Raw genomic sequence first — 25,989 nt, forward strand, 5'->3', positions numbered from 1 at the left:
AAATGTGTTTTTGCCAATACCCTAAATAAGGATTGCTCCTCTGTCATTTCATCCCACCCATCTGGCAAAACCCCACTCTGAATAAACTTGGCAGCTGAGTCCCACTGGAAGTAATCCTCCTGTCGTTCTGCAAACTTTGCCACATCTATTTTAAATCTCTGTGAGAATCTACATCTTCCACCTCCACCTCACTTTCAGCTCATAACTAGGTTGTATATAAACAAAAAGTAGAAGTCTTTGGTCTGAAGTCCTCATCTTCTCCTACCAAACTTGTTTACCCACCTACACCTGTATCCACTCCCCCATGACCTGTGCCCACCTATGAGAACGGAGGAGCCATTGCTCTCCCTGGGTTGGCCCAATCCCCCTGGAGCTGTGGTGTGGAACTTGTTCCTTCTTCTCAGAAAATGTATACTATTGCAGTCATCTCAGTGGGATCTTCTCAGTCATGACTTTAAAAAACTCAATTCTCCTTCACGAGATTCACAAATACATATTCGTCTGCATCCCACATTCTTCCCTATCAGTTTCCACTTTGCAATTTCCTGTTCCTCAAGGCCAAGCTTCACACAATGTTGTTTATACATTATTTTACTTCCCACTTCCTTCTTACTCCCCTCCAATGTCTCTTCTACTCCCATCACTCACAAGTGCGCAATGACCTCTATATCACAAAATATAATTGAGAAATTTAAATTTTCATCATAGTTCATCTTCCCACCATATTTAATACAATCTCTGGTTCTTGGAACTTTTTCCAAGGACTTTTTCCAAAGGAACTTTTTCCTTTGGCCCCGATGCAAAAATGCTCTGCTGATGTTGTCGCTGCTCCTCTGGCCGGTCCTTACTCTTCATTCAGCAACTCGTCATTTTATATCAACCTCTTAGATGTTCTGCTTCTTCAGGACTCAGTCTCAGCCTCCCTCATCTGCTCACTCTATACTGTCTCCTTGGGAAATATCATTCTTGGTTTAATTTTGCATGCATTTATCAATGACCAAGGGTATATCACCAGCCTAGGAGTCTTGACATGAAAAATCAACTAGGTTGTCTTAAAGGCACCTCAATTTCAATATATTCGAAATCATTCTGTGATCTCTCCTAAACGGTACCACCATCTATCCTGCTTTGCAGCTCGGAGTTCTACCAGGCATCATTGTCAAGTTCTGCCACTTTTTACTTTTTAAATAGGAGAAATATGTGTTTAATGGAAATTCAGAGCTTAATGTATCTTCCTAAATTAATATTAATTTAGCAGCATCAAAGTAGAGAATTGCCTTAGATTTTCAAAGAAAGCAAAATGTGGAATAATAATTAGCATACAGTAAACACCGTTATAAGTCCTAAAGTCCTAGAAAAGAAAGATCTTAATTACATGGCAGTTGTCGCAAAACATAAGAAAGGATAACGACAACAAAGATGTATTTCTTAGGGAAGCAGGAGCCTCAGAGGCCCTGAGAAACCCCAACTTAAGTTCACCTCCATCTTAAGACTAACAAGACACATATCGTGCCAGTCATGACCCACAGTCGTTACATGTTTATAGCTGAAGATACAGCCTAACGATACCTGCAAGGGACACACTCCTACAACAGCAGAATGTCCAGATGTGCCAATACCCATAGCAATATGTCCATATGTCCCAATGCCCATAACAATGTATGCTTTCAAGATAATTATTGTTATGCTTTGATGTACTTAATGCACTAAAATGTCAAGTTTAACTTTCTTTAAATCAATAGAATACTACATTTTGTCATGCTGTCAGGACAGCTTAGCTTAGCTTGGCTTTTACATAGATAAGATTCTTAGATAAGAAAAACTGGGCTGGGTGCAGTGGCTCACACCTGTAATCCCAACACTTTGGGAGGCTGAGGCGGGTGGATCACCTGAGGTCAGGAGTTCAAGACCAGCCTGGCCAACATGGTGAAATCCCATCTCTACTAAAAACACAAAAATGAGCCGAGTGTGGTGGCGTGTGCCTGTAATCCCAGCTACTTGGGAGACTGAGACAGTAGAATTGCTTGATCCTGGGAGATGAAGGTTACAGTAAGCCGAGACTCCAGCCTGGGCAACAAAAGTGAAACTACATTGAAGGAAGGAAGGAAGGAAGGAAGGAGGAGGGGAGGGAGGAGGGAGGGAGGTGGAGGGAGGAGGGAGGGAGGGAAGGAAGGAAGGAAGGAAGGAAGGAAGGGAAGGAAGGGAAGGAAGGAAGGAAGGAAGGAGAGGAAAGAAAGAAAGAATGAAAAGAAAGGAAAAGGGATGGAATGGATGAAGAATGGATGGAATGGAAGGGATTCAAAACCTTACCTATTTCTAGCAACACATTAAATACGATTGTAAGGCATTTATACGTAATGTCCATATTGAATCACATTTTGATGTAAAATATCTTACCCTTTGGAACTTTGTCGCTTTTCTCAGAAGCCTTTAATGTTGTCAAAGAACTTTCAGGTTTGAATTCCTTCACGTCTTTTATTTCCTTTCCATCCTTTATTTCTTTTCCCTCCTTCCCTTCTTTCCCTGGTTCTTTTAATTTAGAATCTAACACTGCTAGTTTGCTTTCAGAGCTGGCCTCATCTGACAGCTTAAACTCAGGCAATATTTCCTTCAGGAGCTCCCAAACTTTGTCCATGTAGCCCGGGCTACGAGAAAAGATATCAACATTAATTTCCAAACGATGTGTTTTTTTTCTTCCTTGAACTTCGCAAGAAAGTACTGACAGCAAAATCAACTTGCTATTTAATGAATAATTTCAATTGTTACTCAGATTTTTGGTTAAAAGAACGGCATTATATATTAGACATTCAACGAGCTTTCACTGAGTGCCTACTGTGTGCTGGGCTTTGCTGAATCAAAGCTACCAAAACCACGGTGTTATCTCAGGGATCACTCACCCTGGCAGGGAAGCTCATCATGTTAACAACCACAACAGGGAAAGAACATGTCCTTGAGCACCTATTAAGTGGCAGACACTTTCGCATGCATGATTACTTATGCAGAAGGTCCTTATCTCACTAGGCTTCTCTGTGGAATGTGACTGTTGTTTCTTGCTCCTCTTTTAACTCTTCCCTGAGGCTTCCATAACATCCCTCTTTCTTGGTTTTCTTTCTGTTGTTAAAGAAATTCCTTGCAGACTCCTTTGAATACTTCCTTTCTTCTGCTCTCTGTTGACAATTTAATTCTTCTCCCATGGCTCTCCTCTTGGTGTTCTTGCCATTTTACATAATATTTCCTCATATTTTGAGTTTATCCATAAATGTGTGTAACCTCTAAATCATTAGTTCCAGCTCAAACCTCTCTCCTGATATCCAGACTCACACATACAACCACCTAATTGGTATTTGTCCCAAACAAATAATAAAAAAATAAGTAAGTAAACAAAAATGCCCTGCATCACCTTCTACTTGGTACTCAAAGCAGAAAATTGAGAATGAACAAGACTCTCTCTTTAAAATCTCCTTCAAATAAAACACAATGTCAGTTGGATTCTACCTTTTCTCAGTGCAGTGGATCACCTTTTCTCCATTCTCATCACCACTTCCTCGGGAGAAGCCCTCAGAAGACCCCCACAAGAATACTGCACAAGCCCGTGTCGCTGCTCCACTCCTGCCATTTGCTGTCCTAAGGCTCTGAGCAATCTTTCAAAATCATGAGTCTGATAAAGTCATCCTCCTGTCTACAATCCCTTAATGACATCTGATCATTTTAAGGAGTTTGTAAAAATGTCTCAGCATAGTATAAAAGGCCTCTCTATCTATCCGGCTCTTATCCACTTTTCCTGTCCCACACCCCATTTCTCCTCTAGAATTCCATAGCATGAAATTCAGTTATGCAGAACCATGTGTTTTTCTGGGACTACACCCTATATTCTTCCATTTCCTTGATATTTTTTCTTCGGTGAGTTGGATTTCCCGCCTCAATCAGCTTCATTCATTTTAACTAATCCTTTGAGATCAATTCAAATATTACCTCCCGCAGGAATTACACAGAAGGCAGTACATTGAGCAAAACAAAAGAGGGTCCCTGTTCTTATGGACAATTTTACATCCAATGGATGGATACAACAGAGAGAGAGAGAGAAAGAAAGAGAGAGAGAGAATAACAGCAGTGATAACTTCCATGAGGAAAATGAAATAAGGGAAGCTGAGATGTGGCATAACTTGGGGAAGGAATAACCTACACTGGATGCTCAACTAGGCCTGTCTAAGGAGTTGATGGTTAAGCTTGGTGGGACCCAAATGTGACATACCCAGCTAAGTGAATAATCTGATGAAAGATCATTCCAGGCAGAAAAAAAAAAAAAAAATAAGAGCAGCCCATGAAAGAACGGCAAGGTAGAGTGAGTTTCATATATTTTGGAAACAGAAAAAAGACTTGGGTGACCAGTAAACGGTTGCCAAGACATTGATGTGGTCAGAGACTGTGTGAATCAGACAGTGCAGATCTCTGAGGATCATGGTCAAGACTGTAGAACTTCATTCAAGTGTAACAGTTAAACACTGAAAGGTTTTAAGCAAGGAGAATGACATGATCTGATTTACACTCTAGAAAATTATTCTGATTACCAACTTAACTAGAAGAGGGTAAAATACACCCTAAGAGACCAGTTATAAGTCTAATAATGGAGATGTAGAGAAACAAATTGGTTCAGAGTAAGTAGAGAATGTACTATTGACAGAGCTTAGTGAGAGATTATATGTGAGAGGTGAGAAAAATGAGCATTGAAGGATGACCTCTAGTTTTTTTCTTTAGCTTGAATAAATATGTGGATGGTAGTGAAATTCACTGAGATGATGCATTCTAGGGAAGGTGCAGTTTGGGAGGTTGAGAATCAAGTGTTCCCTTCTGGATATTCTGAGTTTAAGATACACTTTTGAAAATCCTCATAGCTATGTAACTTAGGCAGTTGTAGATAAACACAGGCAATGTTGCCCAGGCATAAACTTGAAAGTCATTGTCAAACAGTTTGTTATTTAAAGTTACAGGACAGGAGCCGTGCTACATACCATCACTTAGCAGCTGTACGTTGGTTGAGGAACTATCCAAGAAGGCTGAGAAAGAGCAGAAAATAAGAAGGAGAAAAACTCAGAGAGTGTGTTGCTGTGGAAGCCAAGGGAAGCAAGTGTTGCAAAAGGAAATAACTTGTTTAAGAGGATCACATACTGGGATGCAAGTAAATGAGGCAGGAGAGGTGACCACTGGATTTGACAATGTTAAGGACTTTGTTGACCTTAAGAAGAGCCATTTCACTGGTGTGGTGGAGAGGGAAGGTCAAAGACTCAGATGAGAAGAAATGGGGAGTTGAGGAGATGAAGACAGTGTGTACAAACCACTCATTTATTTAGATTTTTTTCTGAGGAAAATAAGAGAAATGGACTGATGGCTGGAAAATAATAATTTGTTTCCCTGTGCATCTCTGATCTGCTCAACTCCCTGAACTGCCTCCTATTCATCGCTGGATCCCCACTACCCAGCAGAGTGGCCTTTAGCACATTTTATTTTTTTTTCATTTGATCCCATGACAGCTCTGGAACATAGGTTATAGAGTCTTAACTGATGTTTAAGAGGTTGTTAAGTTGTATGGCATCACACAACCAGCAAATAATTGAGTCAGGATAGAAACAGACTTTTCTGAATCCAAAATCTAGGTTGTATTTCCCATCTACCACATAAAATATACTACACTATGAAAAAGACCTCTTCAAACACCACGGAATGAGACCATATAACTTCTTGGACCATTAGGCTTAAAGACAGGGCAGCAGAGTGCTATGTTCACAGACAGACCATGCATCAGAGACACATGCCAACAAGAGTCCTTTGAAGTGGTTGGATTTCTAATTCCCACTCAGACATCTCATTGACTCTGCTTCTATTATTACACGGAAAATTAGAAGATACTCTGTTTTGATTTTCAGAGGTAAAACTTTATGAATTTTCTAGGCGTGAATTATTCTGATATCTTATTTCTTTATCATCCTCTGGTAGAATTCTGATGATTTCATGTCTCTGGTGTCTCTACTAACTATTGCACAGAGAAAATTGCACTTGCACGGGAAAAACTGTAAGCATTCCATCAACACTAAGTATAAAAATTTAGAGAGCTCCATACTTTTAAAATCTCATTCTCTCTCTAGTTCTCTCACTAACATTGTCCACATTGTGTCAGGAAGTCATTTAGATATTAGGAAAAGGTTTTCCAAAAGAAGATAAAAAAGAGTGCTATCCTGGTCGTTCCTAAGATAAAAACAAGATCAGTTCCTACTCTCCCATTTTTTTTTTCCCCTGAAAATACTTTTATTTGAACAAAGCAACCCCTAATTTATCCTGCTGGAAATATGGTTAAGATGGCAGAATCCAAGTTACTAGGGCCTGTCTTCAATCTCCTCCAATCTCTATTGACCCTGGGCAATTGCAGCTTCCTATTACCAGTCAAAGATCAGAGATGGTCCAGGTTGATAACTGTACTGTGGATTTAATCATCTTGTAAAAGTCAGTATCTGAATTAATGGTATATTCAAATCTATTGTTATAATTCTTTTCTATGCACCTTATCTTGATTATTTTCCAGCTATCAATGGTAAAATGATAAAATAGTACATCTATATTCCTTATGTATTAAATAAAACTATTGTGAAATTATAAGTCAGCATTAAATTGAACAATGTCTCTATTCTATTCTTTACCTAATAGCTATTTTTGGACATAAAGAAGCAATTTCTATATATCTAGAATCATATGAAAGAAAGACTGTGGGCTTTGGACCAGCAAGACTTACATGTTCCTAGTTTGGGGGAATTCAACCTCTCTGAGCTTTAGTTTCCTCATCTGAAATGATGCACACCTAGTTGATGGGGTCATGTGGATGATTAAAGGAGACTATCCTTTCAGGACTGTGATTTTTAAATGAGAAGTAATATACTAAATTACTTGATGCATAATAGCTGTCTTCTTATGATTATTTCCATATAGATGTGGCCAATTAAAAGTTGCTTTTATGTTTCTATATTGAAGTAAGTGTGATAGGTTTATAAGTATAAAGGGAAGTTTGCAAATGTTTTACTATAATAAATAATTACCATTGTTTTAATATTTGTACATCAGATATTTAAAGATTAAATTCATAGTATATATATATAAGTGTGGGAGACCTGCACATGCCACCCCAAAATATGAAGGATTGCTGAGCTACAGGAATTATGAAGAAACAGATACACAGAAACTCTGTTTTCCCTCAATTTGCCTAAAAGCAAGACATAGATTTACAAAAACTGAGAGGCATCCTGCCCCTCATTGCCTTGTACCAGAGGGAACAGATGTTAACCACTGAAGACAGCTTTGGACCCTTACTGGCCTGAAAATTGTACCAGAGGGATGTACATGAACAGGCTTTCTTAACTAGCCTTTATCTATCATTTATTTGCCTTCCCACAAGTTGCCACCTGTAGAGCCTCAAAGTCATTTTCTTTTGTCTTGTCACTTCTGTAAAAATTGACTGCTCTTTGTTGTATATTTCCCATGGAAATCTACATGGTAATAAGCTGCTGTGTGTTTTTCTCTTGTTAATGTGTCTTCTGTTACAAGAGTCAGTTCCAACAAAGAACCTATGGGGGTCATTCTTCTCCTACATAAGGAAATAGAATTTACCCTGAAATTCCCAAGGAACTTTATGTAATACTATAAAATGATATTTTTCCCCAAATTTTGCAAAATATGACCTTTCTTGAAATTTTCTTAAAGACTAGGAATATTTTAAAGAAATCTTGGGAAGAAAGAAAAAATTAGATATGAGCAATTTAATAGTCAAACGTACTGAAGAGAAATGACTTCTGGTAACCACCCTGTGAGCGCATGAACAACCGTGAACTCCCCCAGTTCTCTCCTGTCTGCTACATGGATGCTAAAAAAGAAAATGCATAATGTTATAGGTAGCAACATTTGAAAACACATAAAGATATATAAGAACTAGGAATTATTAATAAACAGCAATATATTCTGATTATTCATTACAATCTGTATTAAAAATACTATCCCAGAAGCCAAATCATTTGTTAAAACACTGAAGTAGGATTTATAATATAATTAATTTCATTTGTATTTGTAAAGCGTACTTATATGCTTTATTTTTTAACATCTAAAAGTAATATTAATGCTATATACATAAAATACATTCACATTGTGTATTATAAAATATATAATTAGTACATAATCTATTTTTATAGACTTCTTTTAAAAACAGAACAGTCTCTTTCATCATTCTGATTTCAGTAATTATTTTAAGATGTCTTTGAAGCTGTGTGTTAGATCAGTACCATCTATGGCAAGTCAAGATGGGCATCAGAAATCCTTAGATAACTGTGGAGAAACCAGAAACATCTCTTCTGTCCTATACAAAAGAGCGAATCTGTCAGCTTAGCATAAAGTAAAATGAGGATGTGATTAACCAACATCACTATTCTCATCAGGCCTCTTTTTTTTTCCCAGAGGTTATTAGTCTATTTACATTTACACACAAAAAAGCCATATCTCCCTTCTGCCCGGGAGTCACGGCTTCAGCTGACTATATGTCAGTGGTGGTGTTAATGGCATTACCAACACATGCGTGCTTTTCTTCAGAAAGAAATCTTACTATCTTAGTCACATGCGCCATTACTTTAAAATGTGCACTGTTTGTTGTTTACGGATTATGAATTTCTATATGTCTACCTATTTCAAAGATAATAAGTGTCTATTGGGATAGATTCCAGACTAGTCTAAACTCCTCATTGGATAAATTAATGAAGTGACTTTGCAAATCAAATAGAAATAATGCTCTTTTCTTTGCATATCTCACATTGATATTGAAGTTACTATGTGTTAATTTGGAAAATGTAGTAAGCTAAACTTCATATCACTATGTACTTCAGATCACTATATACTGTAAAAATCTGAAAAAAATTATGGAAAAATATAAATTGTTCCACATAGGGCAACTTTCCACTAGAAATCCCAAGAAATGTATTACACTTAGCTTGTTGCTTTGTTTACTAACTGGATTTTTTTAAAAAAATAATAATAACCCCAATACTTGTGTTGCTATAAAGTTCTACTGAACTGTAGCTTTAAGAAAGATAAAATACGACTCCAATTATCCAGGTCATGTATTCAATGCCTCACTGCTCTAGCAGCTCTGATTCTCAGAACTTCAAGTTATGTCTGAGAACTAGAAACATTTAGAACATATTTTTCCCCAAATAAATGAACATGCCACCAATACGAATACTTAGTGATATTCAACTACCTACAAATATCTGGGCTGAGTTTTTGTAAAAATCATTGCAATTAAGTGCTAAAAGCTGGGTGAAACTAATTTCCAAAGGAAAACTGAGGGCTGGTAAGAAAAAAACAGAAATGAAGAGGATGGGAGTAGGAATGGTTGTTTTTGTTTTTTAGCCTTGGGAGAGAAAAATGAAGCTGTGCCTAAAGAAAATCCGCACAAAGCAGACCTAGCTTCTGACTGACATTGCAATGTTTATAGAAGGGGAGGGGGCTGAGCTGTGAGCAAATGTCTAACATGTACTGTTAAAGCATGTGGGTGTGTTCTATTAAATATCAAGAATCTTTGATAAACTGCAGGAGGTGGATGTGTATAAAATCCCAGCCTGGGCAATGTATGTGAAAATTCTTCCAGTGAACAATGACGCAAAATTGCCATGCATTTCCAACTCAATCATCAAAGCTTTTTTGTATCGTTAGGGCCAGGATGATATGACTTCTTTTCTCCGGAAGTGTAAGCTGAGAGAATAGAGCATAGCAGACGTGTCTCATATGCGTTGGTGCACATGTCAGGCAGGAATATAAGACAGAAGCCAATTTTGCAAGAATATTGAAGAAAATATGAGTAGTTTTCATCATGAATGTATCAAAAGTGACCAATGTTACCAAAATCATGAAGTTCACATTGACATCTTTCAGAAAAGTTCAGGTTTTTCAAGATTATTAAATTATTGCTGCATATACAGAACATAAAACTTTAACTAGATTTCAGGATATATTATTCAGTTTTTAGATGAACCAATATTTTTCTTCACAAAACAATTTTTTCTCCTATTAAACGAAGTATCATTTTTCATGATCAACTTTGCATTCATAGTAAGTCAGCATTGAATATAGAATAATTTCTGGATATTTCTTTTCTTGGAGGAATTTTGCATTACTGTTAAGCTAATAGAACAAATCAGTGGCTTTAGCACATTTGATTTTATACTGGAACATTTACATTGTTTAGGGAAAAAAGCTCTCTTTTAACCAATTTTTAAAAAATAAACTATGCAATACGAATGTATAGTTAATGTTTTTGTTTGCTTTTTTCTATTCTTGTGAGTGACAATGTGTCATTACGTACTCATTATTTGCCAGCTTGATAATAGCTTTAGACAAAAGCATTGGCCACAGTTCAAATTCGTAAGTTGTAGCTGGAAGCAATAGATTGTTATCTTCATCAAAAGGCAGAAAGTCATCAATTGTTATCTTTCTCCAGCAACCCTAAAAATAAGATGAAAGAAATGTAATACCATGAATGACTTACAGTGTTTTCTCTCGTAAATTATTGCACATGACTGACATTATTATTTACTGTTTTCCAATTTTATTTTAGCTTCTTACACTTAAAGACTGAGATACTGGATTTCAATACAACTCTGGTTGAATATTTTAGCTTATTGCTTTATTTTACATAATCACAGCACACCCATGTCTATATCAATACTGTCCTTATTTATGAGGTCTTGTGCACAAATTCTTGGGAGCCTCTTACTGCATAATGAAGTAAATTAAGGTGTTTCAAGTAGCAGAACCAAAACATTATACAACCATGAATAAGCTTGGACATAATCAAATGACTTAATATAGTCAAAATACAAATTCTCCAAATATAATTTTAGTAATTATTGCTTGATACATCCTCACTGACCTTACACTTCCAATTCTTATATTATTTGCTACTCCTCATTAATTTCTTGATCAACAAGAAACCACAGAGAGATAAGCCAGATGCAAAAGGATACTGTATGAGTTCTAAATATATATATATAGAACATATCTTTTCTGAACATAAAAAAATACATTTGTGTGTGCGTGTGTGTGTGTGTGTGTGTATGTGTGTATACATACGGAATGTTTCTTCCCAAAATTCATGTGTTGAAATCCTAATGCCCAGTGTGATAGAACTAGATAAAAAGGAGGGTAAACCCCTCATGAATGGGATTTGTGCCCTTTTAAGAAGCCGAAGAAATCACACTTTTTCTCTTCCACCATGTAAGTTTACAGCAAGAAAATGGCCAGCCATTTATGAACCAGGGAGCAGGGCTTTGGCAGACACCAAATCTACCAGTGCCTTGATCTTGGACTTCCCAGCCTCCAGAAATATAAAAAATAAATTTCTGTTGTTTACAAGTCACCAGTCTATGGTATTCTGCCTTAGTTGTTACAAGACTAATATTATCAATGTTATATATATATATATGTATATATAAAACCTTAATATTATTTTATACATAAAAGTACATATTTATATAATTCTATATTTATTATATTTTATAATATAATTCTATATTTATTATGTTTTATAATGTAATTATATATTTACATAATTATATAAATATATGACCTTAATATTAAGATTATTATGATCTACACTATTAAGATGTATATATTATTAAGATATATTATTAAGATTAAGGTATGTAGTATATACATTATAGCATGTATATTCATATGTGCAATATATAACACTATTAAGTTATAGATATATGACATACAAGAAGATTGTGGAATGAAGTCTTATTATCTGGGTAGCAAACAAAAGTGGCAGACCAGAATAGCACATATCAGAGGCTTTATAAACTAAACTGGCATTTCAGACACAGCCTATAAATGTGAGCCAGGATATGCTTTCTCAATCTAAACACGTTGACTACTTGCTAATATATAAAACTAATTAGCAATCAGAGTTGTAAAACATAACACTACAAATATTCAGGAAACTGTATAAAATTACCTACCATAGCAAAACCCAGAAAAGTCTCAATTTCAATGGGAAAATATAATCAACAGAGCACAAAACCAAAATGACAGAGAAATTAGAATTATTAAATAAGAAATTTACAGCAATTCTCATAAAAATATTCCAACAAGCAACTATGAACACTCTTGAAACAAATTCAAAAATAGAAACTCTCAGCAAAGAAACAGAAATTTTAAACTTAAAATTAAACTAAAAAGCAACTCTTAGTTGATGAGATCAATAGCAGAATGCAGATAGCATAGAAATTAGTGAACTAGACATTTAGATCAATAGAAATTATGAATAACAGGAAAATATAGTATCAATAATCATATAAGGCTCAGGGACCTGTGTGGATATTGCAAAAAGATATAATATTCATGTCATTGTAGTCATTGAAAAAAAAAAAGAATGTGGGGCTAAAAATATATTGGAAGGAATAATGGCTGAAAACTCTCCCAAATTGTCATAAGACATAAACCTACAAATTCAAGGAAATCAGACTAAACCAAATAGGATAAACTCAAAGAATTCTACAGCCAGACACATCAAATTCAAACTTCTTAAAAATTAAGACAAAAGAAGAAAAGCTTGAAAGCCAGTAGCAAGACAAAACCCGTTACAGGGGAAGGGCAGATTGCTCTCCAGGAGCCAGGGAAGCCAGAAGAATAATTTTGGCTGGCCTGGAGGATAATTCCAGAAGGCTGGAAAATTAATGGCACACTAAGTATCAAATGGTAAAAGAAAAGTACTGCTAACTCAGAATTGTATCACAGGGGAAATATTATTTAAGATTAAGTGTAAAATAAACACATTCTCAGATAAAGGAAAGATAAGATAATTTGTCATCATCAGACTAACTCAAAAGGAATGGTGAAGTAAAATTTTTTAGAAATAAAAAGAAAGGAGAATTAAAGGACAAATGGAGCATCAAGTATGAGAAAGCATAAAGGAAAAATTTTACATGCCCGTTAAAATATTTACTTAAAATTAAAATATAAAAAAATAAATATATGACTAAATGTGGTACTCTTCAAGTTTTTTATATTGTGTTTGAATTTAAAAGCAAAATTTATGATGAGGTTTTCAATATATACACAGTAAATGTTTAAGAAAACTGTATCAGTGGTTGGGTGTGGTGGCTCACACCTGTAATCACAACACTTTGGGAGGCCGGGACAGGAGGATCACTTGAGGTCAGGAGTTCAAGACAAGCCTGCACAACATAGTGAGACCCTGTCTCTATAAAAAATAAAATTAGTCAGGCCTGATGATGGCATGCCTGTAGTTCTAGCTACTTGGGAGGCTGAGGCAAGAGGATCACTAGAGCCCAGGAGTTGGAGGCTGCAGTGAGCTATAATTGTGCTACTACACTCCAGCCTGAGTGACAGAGTCAGATCCTATTTCAAAAAAAAAAAAAAAAAAAGAAAAAGAAAAAGAAAAAAGAAAAGAAAGTTATATTAGAAAAGGAGGAATATAAAGGGGACTGAAAGTTATATTAGAAAAGGAGGAATATAAAGGGGACTAACTGGTGGTAAAGTATTTATATTCCAATTTAAGTGGTAAAATGCTGATACTAGTTGACTGTGATAAGCTATGCATATATATTTTAATTCATAGAGCAAAGAGATTTGCTTGAAAGCACTATAGGTCAATCAAAATGGAATCCTAAGGAATGCCCAAGAAACATGCAGGATTAAAGGAAATTGGATTAAGGATGCAATAAATATAAAGTAACACAAAAAAATAAGAAAGGTAACAAAGAATAAACAAATAATAGAATCACAGACTTCAATTCTAATTACATCAAATATGGATGTTCATTACAGACAAATTAAAATACAGGAGTAACTTGAATATACTTATCAAAAATTAAGAATTTGCAAATATTTTGATGAAATAATTCCATATGGTAGAAATCCTAAAAAAAAAAAAAGTCCTTACAAATGGTCAAAGACTATATACATAAAGATGAAATTTTACAGCATTGTTTGTTTTGGTAAAACACTGGTCCAAACCTAAATGTTTACCAATATGAAAAGAGCAATATATATTATATTTACATATCTCATACAATGGAGTACAAAGTAGATCAATATATATTAGCATAGAAAATGCCTATGTATAGGGAAAATAATAGTTTACAGAATAATACATTTCTATGACCTTATTGTTATGAATTATATACAATAGTTGTATGTATGTTTATAAGAATAGAAGAAAGCTTAGGAGGATATACATAAATCATTTGCTGTGATTAAATAGGGTAAACTTACAGGGAGCTTTCATTGCATACTTTTAACATTTTAATAGTATTTGAATTTCCTTTATTAAAAGCATATATAATATTATAAATAGTGATATAAAGTGTTTTCATTTTGGAACAAAGTAACCGAATGATAGAAAAATAATTTCTCATAGTTTATATCTTGAAAACATTGTTCCTCAAATTTAATGAACAAAAATGTCACTGGATGAGAGAGTTTACTTATAATGCAGGATTGCAGGTTCTACCCTGGAGAAGTAATAATGCATATTTTATAAACTCATGAGGTCTGGAGCGAGGCACGGGAAGCAGATGTTTAAGAAGTACAACAGCTAGTTTGATGTTGGGGGGTTTCTGCACCCCATAGTTAGGAAACTCTGAATTCTGCAATAACATTATGGTTAAGCAGTATAAGGCTCAATCAGAGATAAAGCAAATGCATATTTTATGTAAATATATTGATGGCAACTGGGAAAAATTATTGGTCCTAATGTGTGTGTTTTCTCTGTTTATCAGAGACAAATGAAAGCACAGAGACACTCAGAGAAAAGCTGCCAATAGCAACACATATTTCAAGTGGAGAGCAACAGCTAACCTGCTTCTTTCAGGGGCCCAAAGGAAAGCTGCCATTGGAAGGCACTTGACGAGACAATCTGTGTCCCAGCATTAGTATCATCATTCCCAGGTGAAGGAGAGGAGAGAGCTGCTCTGTGTCATAACCTTGTTCTTAATGCTACTCAATACGTTTTTACCTGGCTGAGGTCAAAGACCCTTGATGCAATTTACTTTCAATCCAAATTGGAAATAATGAAAATACTTTCATAGGAAAATTGATAAGCTGGTGTGAAAATCAGAATTTTAAAAGTCATGCAGAGAGAGTCTGAGAGGTTGGTTTTCCTCAAAGAAGTGATAAAGGTAAATGCTTTACAGGACAAAGTGAAAGAGGGAGAAGAATATTTATGATAAGGCAGAGAAGGAAAAGCAATTTCCAATAAGAAAAAGGCAAGAATGCCTCAAGAAGCTAACGAAGAAAAACAGTGAGAAGAAGACTCATCGTGTCTCACAAGATAGGAAATGGGAAAGAAAATAAATGTAGGGTATAAGATGAATCAGGAGTGTATTGTACCAAATCATGAAGTAGAAGTAATAATGCATATTTTATAAACATGTTTCCCAAATATTCACAGAGAGAAGCAAATGACAGACATGCACAAATGCTGAACTAGAATTGGAAGAGAAAACAATCAAAATCAAATTGTGTGTGTCTAGAAAGGGAAGAAAATAAAAACAACAACAACATAGTATTTTCATGTAAGAATTGACTCTAACTTCTTACTAATGTTAATATGTATGCAGATACTGACTCAGCCCTACCAGCTGGGGATCAGATAGAAAGAAATAAAAATTTCTGCCCCTAGACTAGAGAGAACAGATTCTACTAATCAGAAAACCAGGCAGCCGCCTCTCTATCACATGCCTACCAAAATAATTCACAGGGAACAAGTATGTCAGTGCTCACAGCATCCTCTACAGGCATTCCTCTGATGAGACCACTGAGGAAACAGAAGGAGCCAGTGGAGTTGAGGTCCAGTTTCTACCACACTGTTCCCTAAAGGGCTAAATATCTAGAGATGGGCTAAATGACTGGACCAGACTGAGGTTTCCAAAGTGGCCTCAATACATTTTTAAAGAAATTTCTGAACCAAGTGGAGTTGGGCTTGTGAAGAATCAGTATGATTAAGGAGAAATAAGTCATATTTTCTTTGCAAAATGGAAGGTGATGTTAATGAATGTTAACTCTTATGCAGGAGGAAATTTGAAAACCAAGGAGGGATGTCAGGAAGCAGAAAGAGAAAATGAGAAATAAATCAACAAGGTTGGTTCAATGTTTTTAAATACTTCATAGTTTTGACCTTCCTCCCACCTCAAGTTTAGACAAATGTGGGACAGGAACCCAGGCATTTTACCTCCTCACTTTTCCTCTGCATACCTTCTTTCTATACTCCCTCAACACTATCCACTAGGTTTTTCACCTTTTTAGTACTACAGCCTTCTGCTTGCTCCTCTGCACAGATTTAAAACTCTGAAGTCTAGTCTAGAAAATAGTGCTCTCAATTGGTAAATAAATAAGATAAAGTAACTTAGAAAGTTACTTTCTCTCCTAACAAAATTTCAAGGCCAATTTTCTTGCTGTGAATGTTCAAAAAACAAAAATCCAGTTTTGGATATTAGAAGCTGTATTACCTTTTTCCCTTTTCCCTTCCCATTGTAATTATAATAGTAATTCCTCATTATTGGCCCTTCAACATTCCCCATCCCAGGAAGACAGATGGCTCAGGCCTATGAAAGAAAAAGTCACATTTTCATAAATATATAATGGAATTATTAACTTTTAGTACTTTCCCATTCCTTTAAATGTTCAAGGAGAACATTCTTTTCCAGTGACAAGGGCCAAGAAAAACCCAAAGGCATTTGATATGATCTAGCATTGCTAATTTAGTGTGAGTCTGCTTTGCCATATTTATAACGGGTTTTGGATCCTGTTCATATTTCCTACTATTCCATTTGCTTTCCTTTTAGGCAGAGGTAACATCTTCCTGTCTCAGAGTAAGATCTGTTCGCATGAAAACAAATCTCAAGTTCAGGACAAATTGCTGATGGGATCAGGCCCCTCAGCTACAGCAAAAGCCAGAAGAGGGACTGGACCACAGGCTAGCACTTCCTCCTGCCCATGACCCTGACACCACATCAGAGAAGAAAGAGGAAGGGGGAAGCCCGGTGCATCCACCTGCCTGCCCCGCTTGCCTCAGCATGAGAGTGCAGAGGCAGCGGCAAGATCAGCATCTACAATGAGTGGCCATACCTCAGTGGTCTAGGCAGAACCCGTTTAAAATGCCCATAGGACTGGCATCACAGGAGAAGCAACTGTGTTTCTCATTAATCACAAATTACACATTCAGGACAGTTTCTCTCTGTAGCTACACAATTGATATCCTATAAAAACTGCATTATCTTGTACTAGCCTAAGTAATGGTATGCAAGGCAACCTTCCTTCCTTCCTTCGTTCCTTCCTTCCTTCCTTACTTACTTCCTTCTCTCTTTTTTTTTTTTTTTTTTTTTTTTTTTTTTTTTTTTTTTTTTTTTTTTTTTTTGTTTTTTTTCGAGTTTCCCTCTTGCTGCCCAGGCTGGAGTGTAATGGCATGACCTTAGCTCACTCAAACTGCCTCCCAGGTTCAAGCAATTCTCCCACCTCGGCCTCCAGAGTAGATGGGATTACAGGCACCCACCACGGTACCCAGCTAACTTTTTGTCTTTTTAGTAGCGACAGCATTTCACTATGTTGCCCAGGCTGGTTGCGAACTCCTGATCTCAGGTGATCCACCAGCCTTGGCCTCCCAAAGTGCTGTGATTACAGGCATGAGCCACCACACCAGGCCAAGTATATTTCAATATGAAAGACTCATGAGTTTTCATGCACATGAAAATGAACTTACCATCCAGTAAAGTTTCACAACATACTTTCCATAGCTATTGAACAAAGGCATATGACCCTTCACAGCCTTGCACAGAGAGTATATGTGTTCCCAGGGCTTCCAGGGGAGAAGAGGAGGTTCCCCTGAGGTCCCCTTAAAATAGTTGCTCAAAATTCCTCCATTGAAGATCTTCCACACTGCATAGATTTCACTGATAATCCACCTCATCAGCTAGAGACAAAAAACATTAGTGTTAATTGGTTATTTTTCAGTTGTAGGTACTGTAATTTAGGAAGAAATACAGTAAAAAGAAATCCACTTCCAAGAATAATATCAAATTATACATATTATGTATTCCATACTTTCATTTCTGATCTACAGAATAAAATTGTAGGTCTTGCTTTTGTTTTCGGGAAATACAGTCACAATACAAACTAAAATGTCTCATACTAAACATACTCGTAGCTAAGAAAGCTGTCTGCTGAAGTAAACTGTGGGTGATTTGGCATCGACTTCTATTTGACACTGACATTCATATCAGTGGTGTGTGTGTGTGTGAGAGAGAGAAATCTTCTGATAATTGTGACAAATGAGTGAGCTACTCTTTGGTAAATGTTGAGATATTTGAGAAGGATATTATCTCTTGTATGTCAATAGGACCAATTAGAGAAGGAATGAGATCTGAAAGAATTAAAATGGGGTAGACATGTAAATATACTGTAAATTCCATATGTCATGGGTTGATCTGTAACTGTTGAAATGCTCTAAGTAAAACGTCCCCTTGCAGTGTTTTTAACAGGCAGCAAGGCCCAGTGGGTCAATGGACTTCAGAGTGGAAACAAAGACCAAAATTTGAATCCTCTTTCAGATCTTCACAGCCTTCTGCTTTTGGGAAAGTTACTTCCACCTCGTAAGTTGCAGTTCCTCATCTGTAGAACGTAGATAATAGTAGCTATTTTTCAGCATTTTTTTGTGAGGACTAGAATCAGTATGTAAGAAATCTCTAGGTCACAGTGGCTGTTCAATAAAGCCATTGTTACCTCAGTAGTATCTGATTTTCTGAAATATTCATCTCATGTTCAACTGCCTGGTTTATAAGGAAATTAAATATTTAATATTGGCCTTATATGATTTATGTTTCTCTTAATTTGAGTTATCTAGGAAATTCTTAATGTTTGGTAAAGTAGAAAAAGACAAAGCAGGTATCCTCCTGTATATCTGGAAATTTTATTGTAGAATATTTTATACTTTCCTTCCCTTGAAAAATGAAAAGCTAAAGTCTAAGTGGGTTTAGGATTCATAAAATAGGTGTATTTTATACTAAAACATAAAACAAATTAGAGATAATTTTATACTAATATGTATAACTGCTTGAAGAAATATAACATTTTGGTTTTAATATTGGTCAAGATATTGAAGATAAGAAAAAGTATTTCAAGCAATATTGACTATGCCTCACTCCTCTGAGTCTTCGGAGAAAATAAGTTTTAAAAGTTCTTGTTTCTGATTTAATTAACTTAGAGGAGTGGAACAGGCCTGCTTGTATGGATAAAACCCGACCCAACATGGGGCGGGGAGGTGGGGAGTAGGAGGTGGGGGGATGAGTTCCCACCAGAAGTAGGACAGCTGTATTGCAATCCAAGTACACCCTAATTTCCCTTGCACTATCACATCATACAACATCACTATACCCGCCCTCTTGATGTGGCATAGGACAAGATGGGCAGCCACTTCATGTCCAATGCTGGTCATATGGATCCCAAGGGGAAAAGCCCAGAGGGAGAGAGTACAGCTACTCTGAGACCGGGGGCAGGAGAATAGAGGCTCACTAAACTCAGGTAAAGAGACTTCATTTTCCTTTTGAATGTTGGTGTGTAAAATACTGTTACCTTAAGTGAAATAAGCCAAACAAAGACAAACAACTGCATGATTTCACATATATGTGGAATCTAAAAATACAGAAGTCTGAGAAACGGACAGAGAAATGGTGGTTACCAGGGTCTGGAAGGAGGGGGATATGGGGAAGATGTTGGTAAGGGGTACAAAGTTTTAGTTCTGAAAGATAAGTTACGGAGATCTACTTGCAACAATGCAGCTGTAGTTAACAATATTGTATTTTATATCTGAAATTTGCTCAGAGAATAGATCTTCAGTGTTCTTAACACACATATATACATACATACACAATAACACACACAATAAATAATACACAATATTAACTGACACACACAATAACTGAGTTGATGTTTATATTGATTAGCTTAATTGTGATAAATATTTAACAATGTATATCAAATCATCAAGTTGTATACCTTAAATATATACAATCTTTGGCCAGAAACAGGGGCTGATGCTTGTAATCCCAGCACTTTGGGATGCCGTGTGGGAGGATTGCCTGAGCCCAGGAGTTCGAGACCAGCCTGGAAAATGTGGTGCGATCTCATCTCTACCAAAAATTTTAAAATTAGCTGGGGGTGACGGCACATCCCTGTAGTCCCAGCTACCAGGAATCTGAGGTGGGAGGATCAATTTTAGCCCAGGAGGTTGAGACTGCACTGAGCTGTGTTCACACCACTGCACTCTAGCCTGAGCAACAGAGCAAGACTTTGTCTCAAACACCAACCCCCATATAAATTTTTCAATATTATATATGTATATATAATACCAAAACTTAAAGGTGAACAAGGGAGAGTTGAAATCGACTATCTGGGAATGGTTTAAGTAGGACTGGAAGGCAATTCATGATGAGACTTTAGTTCATATTTCTGTACATACCTCACTGCAGAGTAAATGTTCATTTGCTGAAAATAAGTCAAACGTTATTTCGTTTTTCACAACTACCGGAGTCTGAAAAATATATATATATAGGTATATATTACTCCTTAAGAAAAATAATAAAAAAGTAATTTAATGAAACAGTTTTAATCCATTTATGCCTGAGGTTGCAATTTTTTGAATTTTTGCAATCAGACCTTGGCGATGACCTTGAGCGGGAGGATATAAATAACTCCTACCTGCTTAACGTTCCAATAATGGAACACTAGGCATAAATCGGTTGGTGCTGGAAATAGGCCAACCTGATTCAACCTGTTTGAAGACAATTTTTTCATGAACCAAGGAGTCAGGGATGGTTTGGGGATGATTCAAGCACATTACATTTTTTGTGTGCTTCATTTCTACTATTATTCCATTGTAATATATAATGAAATAATTATACAACTCACCATAATGTAGAATCAGTGGGAGCCCTGAGCTTGTTTTCCTGCAATTAGATAGTCCCATCTGGGGGTGACTGGAGACAGTGACAAATCATCAGGCATTAGATTTTCATAAGGAGTGCACAACCTAGATTCCTTACATGCATGCGCAGTTCACAATAAGGTTCACACTGCTATGAAAACCTAACGCTGCTGCTGATCTGACAGGAGGCGGAGCTCAGCTGATAATGCAAGTGATGTGGAGCGGCAGTGAGTACAGATGAAGCTTTGCTTGCTCGCCCGCCGCTCACCTCCTGCTGTGTGGCCCGGTTCCAAACAGGCCACAGATTGGTACTGGTCCATGGACCAGGGTTGGGGACCACTGCTTTAAAATCTAAATTAACCACTGAAGCTAAACCTGAAAACTTAGTTAACAACTGATAGCAGGGAAAATATCTTCATCTTGGATGACTAACATTAGCCTAATAGCTTTTCTCCCATTTAATTATTATTGTCTATTTTGTTAGTGTTAAATTTTTGTTTGAGATTGTGATAGCTTTTTAAAATCTAGTTCAAGTTAATATCCTGTTAGATTAAAAAATTATTTTGATGATCATTATTTAATTAGTACACATCTAAATCAGGTACCAATAAATAATAATAAAGTAAAACTAATAGGGAAATGCCAATTGTAACTTTTAAAAATTGAGCTATAATTCATATCAAGTATATATATTTAACATACCAAATTAACATGAAAATGGTTTGGATTACAGAATCAAGTTTTTAAGGAAGTTAACATCATCAATTACTTTCACTCATCTATACAAGTAGCATCTTGAAAAGTCAATAAAAAAAGCTAGAGAAAAATTTACCTAAAACTGCCTTAAAGGCGTAAATTGACTCTGCAGATCATAAATTATAAACATAGTTTCTTCTGGCTTGACTGACTGTGATGGAATGCTTCTGAAATGCCCCCATACTTCAATGATTACCAAAGTTGATAATCTATACATTAATAAGTATTAGATACCTAAAGTTTGCAGTATTAGTCTTGATAGCTTCCTGCTGACAAGTGAAAAGTAGAAATTAAGTTTGTAAAATACAACAAATGTTAAGGCAGAGGTCTCTACAATGGCATTTTCACACTTCTACTGCCTATACCTGTACCTGGGGAAGGATAAATATTCAGACATCCTAATCTATTCAATATATTCAGTGCTCAAGGGTCTGGGCCACTCGTTTCTAGTTCTTAGAAATAAACAGGTCTGGTAAATTATTCTGTGATCAGAACTTGTTAACCTTCTTGGTTGGAAGGGCTCATGTTTATTCTGCTATCCTAAATTCAGGATTTTAAGGTACTTTATGATAGCGTAATCGAGTAGCTTAGCTTCAAAATGCATTTTGAAACTTTTTTTCCTTTATTTCTGTTAGCCATAAAATACACTGTAAAATTTAGTTTCCCTCCTTTCCCACCAGGCATCCCTATGCACAGTGCTCACTTATCTAATTATGCACTTGCTTAAAAATCCCAGGGGCTACTTTTGAAACAAACCAGGCATAGAGATCCAGCTGCAGAATTCTCCTGCTTAAGTGGAGTTATGAACGATTAGTCTACCATTATCAGGCCAAAGTCAAGATGATGTCAATGATATCACCCAGACCTGCGGAAGGGCAAATATTCAAGATAGCCATTGGCAGAGACTTGCAGACCTGCATCCTCCTGGACATGTTTCGCCTACCAAGTTTTCCCTCTTAAACTCCCTCAATTAACCCCCAAAGCAAAAAATTGTCTTTTAAGGGCATAAACCTGGCCATTCCCCAACTTCTAGCATTTGAATACAGTTACTTTACTTTCACCACATCTTGTTTCTTGTGTTCTGGCCTCTGGGCAGTGAGCAGCCAAACTTGAGTCAGTTACTAATTTGGTGCCCTTTGTGAAAAACTGTGTGTTTCAAGTGACTCAACCTGTATGCCTGGTTTCCAATGAGTGGAGCAATTGCCTGCAGCAGTGTGCCAGGGATTATTTGTTAATGCTACCAGTCAGGGCAGGGGCCACTTGCAAAATGCCAGCAGCTCATGGCTAGTTGTCCCCAAACCTAGCCAGCAGTTACCAAGACTGCCTTTGTCTCAGGGAATTTCCCTTCCCTCCTTTTCATGGCATCAGGTTTTGCTATCATTCTCTGTTGGTGTAAGGAAAGCAACACCTGGGAAGTCAACAGGCTCCAAGAACTGGGTAAGTCAACTGGAGTGCACCTGAAAATCCTCTGTCTCTGCCATCTGGTTTCTCTAGCTGTTTGTCCTAGTGTAGGTCATCTGTGCTGCTGTGTTGGCCTCTGTGACGTCTGGACTTAATGCAGGACAATTAAACTGTGGTGCTGTCTGCGTTTGAGACAAGGTCTCATGATATTTCTCCAGTATCATCTTTCAGGGATCAGTTTGGGGTGCTCCATCTGTGTCAGATCCGTTCGCGTTTGTGTCTGTTTAGTCTCACCCCTACTTCTGAGGGTGCTTTGGAATGATCTCAATTGCACCAGCCAAGACCAGGTCCATCTGATTGTCAGAATGCAACAAAACAGGCTTCTCCTCACTAGGGACAAACCCTTTCCAAAATCCTGGCCCCTGATTTTTTGCGGGCACTCAGGAGTATTTATTGTATCTGTGTCAAGCTTTGTGCGGGGAAAAAAAAAACGTGAATTATTTTCTAGTCTACCTGAGACTCTAGCTGGTTACACACTGTAGCTTGCTTGTGTGAAAATTTTAAAACCGATGGGCAAATTACAGTAAAAAAGAATCAGAGCTCAAATACTTAACCTGCAACTTTAGAGTTAAGTAGAACCTTCTAAAGCTCTCTATTTATTTTTCTTTTCTGCCTGTTTTGAATCTGCTGTTATTAAGCTACTGGTGTTGATATAAAACATATGATTTCAAGGTTATTCGGACATTTTATTTTTCTTATATAGTTCATCCAGTCTCAGCTAAATCATAAACATTGGAAACTCATTTAAAACTGAAAGCAAAAGGATAAAACATGTTTTTAAAAATGAAAACGGCTTTATCCAAAATTTTGGTCCAGAGCTATTACAGGATTACTTACCAGGGCAAACAAAGTTTAGCCACGTGGACAGGTCTCAATTTTCTCAAAAATAAGATGGATCCAGTTATCTTTTATAGACCACTGAGTTTTTGATGTTCTCTCATGGCTAGAGTCCTGAGATAAAAACTACTGGATCTTTGTGTGTGTGTGCGTGTGTGTTTGTGTATACATACACACATATACATATACCTGTTTAGATATATTTATGTATATGTACATGTATTATGCTATTTGTTGTGTCTAACATACTACCAAACTGGCTTATGAATAAATGAGTATTCATAAAATAAGTCCAAATGCTTTTCAAGTTCAAATGAATCTTTGGTAAATAAAACTTGTTTTAAAATTATTAGTACAATAAAAAGCCAGGGAAGGTGGCTCACACCTGTAATCTCAACACTATGGGAGGCGATGGTGGGCAGATCACTTGAACCTAGGATTAAGAGACCAGCCTGAACAACATGGCAAAACTCTGTATCTACAAAAAATAGAAAAATTAGCTGGGCATGGTGGTGTGTGTCTATGGTCCCAGTAACTTGGGAGGCTAAGATAGAAGGACCACTTGAGCCCAGGAGGTTGAGGCTGTCATGAGCTATGATCATTCCACTGCCCTCCAGCCTGGGCAAGACTGAGATCCTGTCTCAAAAAAAAAAATTAATAAGATAAAACTAAAAATTTCTTCAGAATCATCAGCATACATTTTTGTCTAGATATGCTTTATGTTTGCCTCTGCTAGTTATTTTAAGGTGTCAGAGTTTGGCACAAAGATTGTGAGACTATCAACGAGCCAAAAACAAAACAATCTCTGTTTGTGTGACTTTTTTTTTTAAACAAATAAGACTAACTTAATATTGTTGTTTCAATAAAAATGACTAAATCTTCTGAGTTATCAGCAAAATGCCCATGTATTTCACTTTAAGATTCTTATTTAGGTGAATAACCAATGTTCACAGATTTGATAAATGGTTAGAAAAAAAACTTTAAATGATGACTACCTTTGTTTAATATCTCAGTTTTCAAGACTAACCTATTATACACTGTTAAAAATTTAAAAAGTACATAAAAATGAGATAAATGCTTGGAGGAAGATTTTTTGTGTAATTTAAAATCTTAAAATTATTTTGGATGCTCATTGGATATCTGGGTCATTTCCAACTAAAAGAGGGTTTAATATAAAAAAAATACATGTTTCTAAAATTTGTAAAATGGTTTCATTTATGAGATACTAACATCTGATAAATAGTTAAGGATTTCTTGCTGCTTAGGTTTTCATGAAAATTTAACATTACTAAAACTATAAATTTTAGTTAATATATAATTTCATAAATTGTGTTCTTATTTAAAAATAATTTTATATAATTTAGGGGTTATTTACAAGTTTTTTATTTAAAAAGGTGACTTATATGGTTTGGCTCTGTGTCTCCATCCAAATCTAATGTTGAATTGTAATTCCAAATGTTGGGGGAGGAGCACAGTGGGAGGTGATTGGATCATGGGGGCAGATTTCTTCCTTGCTGCTCTCCTGATCATGAGGGAGTTCTCATGAAATTTGATGGTTTAAAAGCTTATGCACTTCCCCCTTACTCTCCCTCTCTCCTGTCACCATGTGAAGAAGTGCTTTCTTCCCCTTCACCTTCTGCCATGATTGTAAGTTTCCTGAGGCCTCCCTAGCCATGCCTCCTATACAGCCTGTGGAACTGTGAGTCAATTAAACCTCTTTTCTCCATAAATATAAATTGCCCAGTCTCAGGTATGTCTTTATAGTAGTGTGAGAATGGACTAATACAGTGGCTGGACACAGTGGCTAATGTTTGTAATCCTAGCAGTTTGGGAGGTCAAGACAACAGGATCACTGGAGTACAGGAGTTCAAGACCAGCCTGGGCAACATAGTGAGATCCTATCTCTGAAA

General features: G+C 36.4%; 1 protein-coding gene across 6 annotated transcripts in view; it reads right to left on the minus strand.

The window, feature by feature from the left end:
- ADGB (androglobin) overlaps positions 1–25,989 on the minus strand; it is a 235,351-nt gene that overhangs the window by 153,444 nt on the left and 55,918 nt on the right. For 5 of the 6 annotated variants that reach the window (XR_002521725.2, XM_021937748.2, XM_021937747.2 and 2 more), the window contains 5 exons: positions 20,561–20,632; positions 17,807–18,016; positions 10,388–10,527; positions 7,817–7,903; positions 2,398–2,645 (listed from right to left, as the gene is read on the minus strand). Coding sequence is in view for 5 of the 6 variants with exons in the window: in XM_021937748.2 (XP_021793440.2) it covers positions 2,398–2,645; positions 7,817–7,903; positions 10,388–10,527; positions 17,807–18,016; positions 20,561–20,632 (757 nt within the window). In the remaining variant the exon portion in view is untranslated. The remainder of the gene's footprint in view (positions 1–2,397; positions 2,646–7,816; positions 7,904–10,387; positions 10,528–17,806; positions 18,017–20,560; positions 20,633–25,989) is intronic. The other variant, XM_021937749.2, reaches the window with a different exon arrangement.

This window comes from Papio anubis, chromosome 6 (assembly GCF_008728515.1).
Source record: "Papio anubis isolate 15944 chromosome 6, Panubis1.0, whole genome shotgun sequence".
NCBI lineage: Eukaryota > Metazoa > Chordata > Mammalia > Primates > Cercopithecidae > Papio > Papio anubis.